The 9,773-nt window shown below is 43.2% G+C and overlaps 1 protein-coding gene across 2 annotated transcripts in view; it reads right to left on the bottom strand.

Annotated features, from left to right (window-relative positions):
- The window catches only part of TARS3 (threonyl-tRNA synthetase 3), a 69,991-nt gene that overhangs the window by 8,120 nt on the left and 52,098 nt on the right, over nt 1–9,773 (bottom strand). For both annotated transcript variants that reach the window (XR_003546891.1, XM_027766058.1), the window contains exons 12-13: nt 8,846–8,923; nt 8,663–8,763 (exon numbers count right to left, since the gene is read on the bottom strand). Coding sequence is in view for 1 of the 2 variants with exons in the window: in XM_027766058.1 (XP_027621859.1) it covers nt 8,663–8,763; nt 8,846–8,923 (179 nt within the window). In the remaining variant the exon portion in view is untranslated. The remainder of the gene's footprint in view (nt 1–8,662; nt 8,764–8,845; nt 8,924–9,773) is intronic.

The following is a 9,773-nucleotide window of genomic DNA, read 5'->3' as shown; positions in this document are numbered from 1 at the left end:
AGCGAGAAATCACCCCCCAGGGGGGATGGTCACGCCGCAATCCCTTCTCCTCCATTCTCCTCTCGGGATCTTGGGCACGCACGCACACGTGCCCGGCGTGAGTTTTAAGCCACCGGGTCCGGGACACGAACCGCGGTCGACTACGTGGGAGTCCAGCGACATAGCCATTACGCTAACTGCTGGTTCCCCCCTTATATTTAGCTCTGACACAGATTGAGATGAGTATTTTTAGAGAGCTCTCCATTAACATTTGCTTTGTTTGCTGCTGATTGTTTCCTCAAAGCCTAAGATTGCTTTGCTAATCTGTTTGCTTTTAAGACTTATTAGAGAATGGGACCAGCAGTTGGCGTAAAGGCTATGTTGCTGGACTCCCAGGCAGTCGACCATGGTTCAAGTCCTGGACCCGGTGGCTTAAACTCACGCCGGGCGCATGTGCGTGCGTGCCCAAGATCCCGAGAGGAGAATGGAGGAGAAGGGATTGTGGCATGGCCATCCCCCCTGGGGGGTGATTTCTCGCTTTCTGTCTCTATGTCTCTCTCTGTCTTTCTGGCAAGCGCATGCATCCTATAGCAAACACTTCTCAAAAAAAAAAAAAAAAAGAAAAGAAAACTTATTAGAGAGTATTGGTAACATATACAAAAGTAGAAAGAATAGTGGAATTAACTGTCATGTACCTTCTGTCGGCTTCACAAAATCCCACCTTGAGGTAAGAGACAGGGACTCTAAAAATATAGTTAGGCTATAGGCCCGAAATGGAATAAAAAATGGCTAAATATTTTTTAAAGATTTTTTAAAAAAATTTAATTTTATTTACTTATTTAATTTGACCAGATAAGGGGGTGGGGGGAGAGAGCAAGCAAGCGGCTAGGTCCGGGATTCAAACTGTGGTCGGCCATGTGGGAGTCCAGTGCCCTTAACCAGCATGCCACGTTCTGGCCCCCAAAATGGCTAAGTTTGGGAGTCCAGTGCCCTTAACCAGCATGCCAGCTACATTTTAAGATGAAGACATGGGCCAGCAAATGGCATGGTAGCTGAGGTGCTGGACTCCCACATGGCTGACTGCGGATAGAGTCCCAGATACTGGACTCCCACGTAGCTGACTGTGGTTAGAGTCCTAGACCTGGTGGCTTGTTTTCTCATTTTCTTTCTCTCTTTGCCTCTCTCTGGTGATCACATGTACCCTATAGAAAATTAAAAAAAAAAAGACAAATAAAAACTAGATAATTCTTAAAAAGAGAGAGAGACAACAGCTCAGCAGCTGCTCACCTCTCACTAACCTGCTTCTCACAAGAAATGCCTTGCATCAGTGACTCACTGATTAACCTAGCATGACCTAACACAAAAATAGCAACTCATTTTCTTCCAGGTCCCACCACATTCCAAGAAGATAATGGTTTTTATAACCCAAAGCTTTTAGATGAAGAGAGTCTCATGGCCTTCCTGTCTACTCCAAAATTAGAAAATGAATAACCAGACCCATCTAACATGTGATCTCCTAGCATGAGGGGAATACATGCATAAGTCCCTCCTGAGAACTAGCCAAACAAAACCTCTCCTAACCAAGACAAAAACACCTTGCTTGGGACCAGCAGAGGGGGTAGTGGTTAAAATGCTGCATTCTCACATGGCTGACTGTGATTTGAGTCCCAGAGCTGGCAGCTTGAAACTCATGCTGGGTGTGTGTGTGCATGTGTGCCCCAAATTCTGAGAGGAGAATGGAGGAGAAGGGATTGTGGTGTGGGTCATCTCCCCTGGAGGGTGATTTCTCACTTTCTCTCTCTCTGTCTCTCTGGTGCCTACACATGCTCTATAGCAAACAAACAAACAAACAAAAACAAAAACAAATACAAAAACTCTCCAAAGAAAGAAAAAAGAAACCTCTGCCAGGAGACTCCTCTTTGATAACTCATTCTTCAGACCCATCTCTGCCTGAAAGCTCGATTCCTCTTTCCACTCTTAATAAATTCTACCTTACTATCCCTTCCCCGTGTCTGTGTCTCTAATTCTTCATAAGCTTGAGACAAGAACCCCGGTTAGCTTGCAGCTCCAGATTTGGCACTGGTGTTGGGGCTGGGCACCCCAACTTCCTGTGTCAACTCTGTCTACTCCTCGTTGTAAACCTCATTTTTCCAGATGTTCCTGATATCTGTTCTGAAAGTCCGCTGGTCAGATTCCCTGTATTAACCCATAACCCTCATGACATACAGCTTACATTTAATGATTCCATCCTCTCCATAGGAATAACATGGGGAAACCAAATTATGACTGTTAATTGTAATGACAATGCCTCAAGATCAACGCACATGTTTAGCTCAAAGGTAAACTTCATGTTATTGCAACAAATCTAATAGGTGACCCTTATGTTTTCATGAGATATAATTTATCTAAAAAATTATACCAGCTAACTATGACTAAAACACACACTCACATGGGGCCAGCAGGTGGCATGGTGGTTAATTTGCTGGGTTTCCGTACTGGGCCTGGCAGTTTGAAATTCACACCAGGCATGTATGCATGCATGCCTAGAATCCCAAGAAGAGAATGAAGAAAGGATTGCAACATGGCCATCCCCCCTTTGGGGGCGTAATTTCTCACTTTCCCTCTCACTGTCTCACTCTGTCTCTGGCATATGCACACACCCTATGGTAAAACCTAAAGCACACACACACACGCACATGCACACACATATATACAAAATAAACAAAAACAGACTCATTCATTAAACCAACTTCAGAAGAGGTATAATTGGATGCTGTCACTACCAATCATTTCTGCTAAGAGTTACTAAAGACTAACATGAGGCAAAAACCTTTTGTGTAGATTCCCCACAAGGCTCTGGGGTAGAGTGGGCAGTTTGAATCTAGTTGTGTACGGATGTGTGAAGAAGTCATTTGTAGGACCTGCAGTTAGCCTAATGGCTATGTCGTTGAACTCCCATGTAGTTGATCACGGTTCGCATCCTGGACCCGGTGGCTTAAAACTCACACCCAGCACGTATGTGTGTGTGTGCCCAAGATCCCGAGAGGAGAATGGAAAAGAAGGGATTGTGGCATGGCCATCCCCCCGGGGGGTGATTTCTCACTTTCTGTCTCTATGTCTCTCTCTGTCTGTCTGGCGAGCACACGCAACCTATAGCAAAAACCTCTCCAAAAAAAGAAAAAGTCATTTGTTCCACAAACTGAGACCAGTGTAGCATATTCCTGAATGTTAGATAATATTTTTATGCAGGAAATGAAAGAGAAGCCAAATGACCCTCTTACAAACCCCTGGATATCTAAGAGTTTCTGTCCAATCATTTATTTTAATCAGGTTTAGCCTTAAGAAGAGCAAATAGTGACATAAACTATGTTTACTATCAGATAAACATTAGAATGAATGTCAAGTTTCCCTAAAATAATCCCAATGCAATTCGGTTAGAATGATACTAGATTTATAGGTAAATCTGAAGGGAATTACTATTGTCATAGTGTTGGTTCTTTCCATTCCAAGAATGTAGCATAAATCTTCATTTAAACAACTTTTATTTTAATGACCTATGATAAAATTTTGGGTTTCTTAAGTTTTGTTGTTGTTGTTGTTGTTGTTGTTTTTGCTATAGAACATGTGTGCTCACATCCCTGGGAGGATAGCCAGCAATCCCTTCTCACAATTTTGGCCATGCCTGCACACGCATCTGGCAAGCTTTCCAAGATGCTTGGTCTGGGACTTGAACCATACAGTTGGCCATCTGAGATTCATCCATCTTAACCACCAGGCCTGCTGGCCCTTCTCTAGTTCTTTTTCTTTCTGGAGACATTTTTGCTATAGGGCACGTGAGCTTACAAGAAAGACAGAGAGAGACAGAGAGACAGAAAACGAGAAATCACCCCCCAGAGGGGATGGCCTTGCCACAATCCCTTCTCCTCCATTCTCCTCTTGGGATCTTGGGCACGCACGCACACGTGCCCAGTGTGAGTTTAAGCCACTGGGTCCAGGACTTGAACCGCGGCCGACTACGTGGGAGTCCAGCGACATAGCCATTACGCCAACTGCTGGTTCCGTAGTTCTTTAACCTCTTTCCATGACCTCTTATTATAGCTCTATAACTAGTAATCAAAATCTATTATGGAGAACCCAAAATACAATAAGATGTTATTTCTATTGCTTGGACACAAATTGAGATCAATTCATAAAATCATGTACTCTGGGAAAATTGTAGTTGTTCATTTATTGTAAGGATCTTAATAAGGAAATATTCTGTTGAAAATGATCAGACTTGAAACATGCCAGTTATTTTTCTTTTTGTCTTTATTAATAGATTTGAGGGCCAGCAGGGGGTCTGGTGATTAAGGTAGCTGGATTCCACATGGCTGACTCCATGGTTCAAGTCCCAGACCCGGAGGTTTGAAAAACATGCAGGGTGAGTGTAGGTGTGGGCATACCTAAAATCCCAAGAGGAAAATGGAAGAAAAGGGACTGTAGTGTGGCCATCCCCTTGAGAGGAGATTTCTCACTTTCTTGCCTCTCTCTAGCAAGCACATATACCCTATAGCAAAACTAAAATAATAAGAATTTTCTTAAAAAATATTTTTTAAGATTCATTTAATTTTATTCATTCATTCATTCATTCATTTTAATTGGACCAGAGAGAAATACACAGAGAGAGAGAGAGGGAAGGAAAGTGAGAAAGCAAGCCACCAGGTCCGGGACTCAAACCATGGTCAGCCATGTGGGAGTGTCCAGTGCCTTAGCCACCAAGTTTTTTCTTTCTTTTTCTTTTTTTGAGAGAGGGATTTTCACTATAGGGCACGTGTGCTCACTGGTGAGACAGAGAGAGACGAAGAGACAGAAAGCGAGAAATCACCCCCGGGGTGGGAGGGAATGGCCACAGCGCAATCCCTTCTCCTCCATTCTCCTCTCTGCATCTTGGGCACACACGCACACGCGTCCATGTGAGTTTCAAGTCTCCAGATCCAGGACTCGAACTATGGTCAACATGTGGGAGTCCAGCGACGTAACCATTACGCCACCTGCTGGTCCTGGGTTTCTTCTAATTCTATTTTCCAGTATTTCGTGTGGACTCAAAGGCAGCTCCAAACCAGGAAGCACACAGACTCACATGCGAAAAGTTTCAAGAGAAGCCTTCACTTCCTGGCAAAGAAACCAGGAAGATAACTTTGTGGTTTCCTACAGAAAGCTACCTGCTTTTTTTTTTTTTTTTTTTTAATATTTTAAATTTTATTTGCTCATTTACTTATTTTATTTTGACCAGAGAGATACAGAGAGAGAGAGAAAGTGAGAAAGCAAGCCACCAGGTCCAGGACTTGAACCATGGTTGGCCATATGGGAATGTCCAGTGCCTTAACCACCACACCACCTTTGGGTCCCCCTCCTGGTTTGCTTTTCTCTTTCTCCTTTTACCCATGCCCTTCTCCCCAGCACCCAGGTACTCCTGAAGCAAAGAGTAACAGGCACCTAAACTCCGACAGAGGGAGCCTTTTCCCGGATCAGAAGGGCTATACTCCCAGTGCAGAGGTGAAAGGGCTTTTTCTCTGTCTCTGGCTTCCTGAGCTTGTCTCTGATGTAGATGCGGTCACAGCAACTGGCCAGAGGAGCACCAAAAAGGACCTCACATAACCTCGGGTGCCGGGGAATTACAGAGAACACTAAGCTCAAAAGAGCTCTCCTATAGGGGACCAGCAATTAGCGTAATGGCTATGTCGCTGGACTCCCACATAGTCGACCACGGTTCGCATCCCAGACCCGGTGGCTTAACACTCACGCCTGGTGCATGTGCGTGCGTGCCCAAGATCCCGAGGGGAGAATGGAGAAGAAGGGATTGCGGCATGACCATCCCCCCTGGGGAGTGATTTCTCGCTTTCTGTCTCTGTTTCTCTGTCTGTCTGGCGAGCGCACGTGCCCTATAGCGAAAACCTCTCCAAAAAAATCAAGAAAGTAGTTAGATTACTTATGATATTGTGTGATGATCAACAAAATGTTGGGGGGAAAAGGAATGGAAGACAACTGTAGACAGCAGAGATAGGGTAATAAGAGAGTGGGAAAGGGCAGAGGGTCAAACATGGGGTAAAAAACATATACACACACACACATATATATAAAAGTAGAAATGGAATATTATTGATATAACATGCATGATTAGGCCACTATGCAGTTTATTCTAGATGGGAAACCACATTTAGTATGTTGTGATGATGCTCAAGGAATGAATGTAAATTAATTTAAAAAAAAAGTTTCGGGAGAAAAAAACCCACTAAAACTGTTCTTATTGAAATAAAAAAAAAAGAAATATGTACTTCCAGAAATATTAACTAACAAAGAAATGAGTAAGACAAAATATAATTGTAAATTTCTTTTATTGTAATGTTCTAAAAAAATACAGAAAAAAGAGTTGTGACGGTATGAATAAATTCAATATGGTTATTACTTGTTAAAAAAAAAAAAATCTCTCCTATAAAACGGTGCCAGACCTGGTTTCAGACGGCTTCCAAAAGGCTTGAGAGTGGAAATTTGGGACTTGGCCACTGGGTGGCGCACACACACAGGACACTGAATGTCACTGCAAAGCCCTGGAAAACTTCCCCCAAACGGAAACCGACATTGGAGCCACAGCTCACAGAAAGGGGGTTCGAAATCACAGCCTGAACCTACTCCGGCAGACAGACTGCTAAACAAACAAACAAATCAACAATCTCTTCAGGATATACACAAGACCCAGCCTCTCATAAATACTCAAAATGCCCAGGAGCCAATTCAAAATAATTTAGCATCTGAATTGCCAGAACAATCTCGGTTTTCGAGAGAAAGAACGAATAAAAGATTCCAACAGTGAGAAGACACAGAGGATGGAATTATCCGAGACTATAAAGCAGTTGCTAGAAACGTGCCCCAGAAGTAAGGGTGAATACACTTGAGGTGGTTGGAAAAATAAGTCTTAGCAAAGAAACACATTGTAGAATGGAGAAATCGTAGAATGGAAAACTGTAGTCATGGTGATTAAATTTTTTTTTTTAAAAAGATTTATTTAATTTTATTTATCGTTATTATTATTATTTTGGAAAGGTGCTTGCTATAGGGCATGTGTGCTCCCCAGAAAGACAGAGAGAGAGAGACAGAAAGCGAGAAATCACCCCCCGGGGGGATGGTCACGCTGCAATACCTTCTCCTCCATTCTCCTCTCGGGATCTTGGGCACGCACGCACACGCGCCCGGTGTGAGTTTAAGCCACCAGGTCCGGGACGCGAACTGCAGTTGACTACGTGGGAGTCCAGCGACATAGCCATTACGCTAACTGCTGGTCCCAGGAAGTTTAATTTTTGAACTCAGCAGGTCCTGACCCTTTTATATTCCTCCAAATCTGCCTCCAAAACGTAATTAATTCCATCTCTTGTTTGTATCTCTTCTTGTATTTTATCCGTAGGTAGCTAGAAGGCGTTATCCTTTTCTGCATTCTTCCTGGACCTTCCCCTATTTATTCCCATGCACTCACCAAAAAGACAGAAAGAGACAGAGAGACAGAGAGCGAGAAATCAGTCCCTCAAGGTAATGGCCACGCTGCACCCAAAGGCCAGACCTTCTTAAAAAAAAAACAAAAACCAAAAAACAAAAAACTGCAACAACAACAAAAAAATCCCCTTTGTTGCTGTCATCTTTTGCTTTCCTTTTTTTTTTTTTTTAAAGATTTTTGCTGTAGGGAACATACACTCACTAGAGACAAAGAAAGAGAGAGACATGAAAAGGGAAAGTGAGAAATCACCCTCCAGGGAGGATGGCCATGCCAAAAATTAAGAAATTAAAAAAAAAAAAGTTGGTTTGTGGTGATGAAACTGCCTTTCCCCCTGTTCTTTCTGAAAATATCTCACCCTCAAGACACACACCCAATGCCAGCTCTTTGTGAAGTCTTCCTTCTCTGCGGGGGGAGTATTAGCAGCCTGGATTATGTTTTCATGGTTCTTTGCATCTCTAATCTGGAGCTTACTTACTTCCTCCACTAGACCTTGTCCTCAGAAAATCCTAGTTGATCCTCACCTAGATCACAAGCTGATTAACAAATACATATGACAGTATATAGCAGGACCAACAGTTGGCGTAATGGCTATGTTGCTGAACTCCCATGTCGTCGACCGCGGTTCAAGTCCTGGACCCAGTGGCTGAAACTCACGCTGGGTGCGTGTACGTGCGTGCCCAAGATTCCGAGAGGAGAATGGAGAAGGGATTGTGGTGTGGCCAACCCCCTGAGGGTGAGTTCTCACTTTCTGTGTCTCTGTCTCTTTTTTTTTTTTTGAGAGGTTTTTCACTATAGGGTGCCTGCGCTCGCCAGACAGACAGAGACAGAAAGGGGGATGGCCATGCCGCAATCCCTTCTCCATTCTCCTCTCGGGATCTTGGGCACGCACGCACACACGCCCGGCGTGGGTTTTAAGCAACCGGGTCCAGGACGTGAACCACGGTCGACTACGTGGGAGTCCAGCGACATAGCCATTAGGATAACTGCTGGTTCTCTCTTTCTGACGAGTGCACACGCCCTGTAGCAAAAAAAAAAAAAAAACTCTCCAAAAATAAAAACAAAAACTACTAGTCACTGATGCTCATTTTTGCATTACTCACGCTCAATTCCCAAGTAATGACAGTATTAGTAGATTATTTTTGACGTTCGGTCACTCACCTGACATAGGTGAGATTGAATCTAACGGGCAGTTGGAAGTCCAGCTGAATCGTAGCACATTGATGGTATCTGCCTATGGCATCCTTGATTTTGATATCAATCTGTAAGTTAAACGGTGCTTGCTTAGACACAGTTTTTATTTTCCTTAATTGTACTCCTTTTTGAAGCTTATAGTCTACTTACTTTAGGACCATAAAACGCTCCATCTCCTGGGTTCACTTGCCACGGTTTTCCAAATTCCATCAAGCTATTCCGCAGTTGCTGTATTTTTTTTTTAAAAGAAGAGAATATTTAAGACTTCGGCTTCATTGTGTGTTCCCTTTTTTGTCATACAGCTCATAAAACTGTTCTTATGAATCTTTATTACATTCCATATTAGTTCAGAACATATTTTTTAAATGATTTTATTTCACTTTATTTATTTATTTATTTATTTTAATTTGACCAGAGAGGGACAGAGTTAAAGAGAGAAGAGAGAGGGAAAGCGAGAAAGCAAGCTGCCAGGTCCGGGATTTGAACTGCAGTTGGCCATGTGGGGGTCCAATGCCCTGAACCACTGCACGCACCACCTGCAGGCTCCAGTTCAGAACATATTTATTGAACATCTTCTACATTCAAGAAACTATTGAGAAGGAACTACATGAAGATGACTAAGATGTGACATGTTTCCAAAAGACACGTACTTTTTTTTTCTTTAAGAGAGTTTTTTTTTTTTTTTTGCTATAGGGCATGTGCGCTTGCCAGATAGACAGAGAGAGACAGAGAAACAGAAAGTGAGAAATCACCCTCCTCCAGGGGGGGATGGCCAAGCTGCAATCCTTTCTCCTCCATTCTCCTCTCGGGATCTTGGGCACGCATGCACATGTGCCCGGCCTGAGTTTAAGCCACCGGGTCCAGGACGTGAACCGCAGTCAACTACGTGGGAGTCCAGTGACATAGCCATTACGCCAACTACTGGTCCCAAGACACGTACATTTTAAAAAGTATTATTTATTTATTATTTTTTAATTTGACCTAAAAGAGACAGTAAGAAAGGGAAAGTGAGAAAGTAAGCCACCAGGGACCAGCAGTTAGTGTAATGGCTATATTGCCGGACTCCCACATCGTTGAC

This window comes from Tupaia chinensis, unplaced genomic scaffold, assembly GCF_000334495.1.
Source record: "Tupaia chinensis unplaced genomic scaffold, TupChi_1.0 Scaffold140464_1, whole genome shotgun sequence".
NCBI lineage: Eukaryota > Metazoa > Chordata > Mammalia > Scandentia > Tupaiidae > Tupaia > Tupaia belangeri.
Note: the sequence above shows the minus strand (reverse complement) of the source record. Positions and strands in the feature narration are given on the sequence as shown.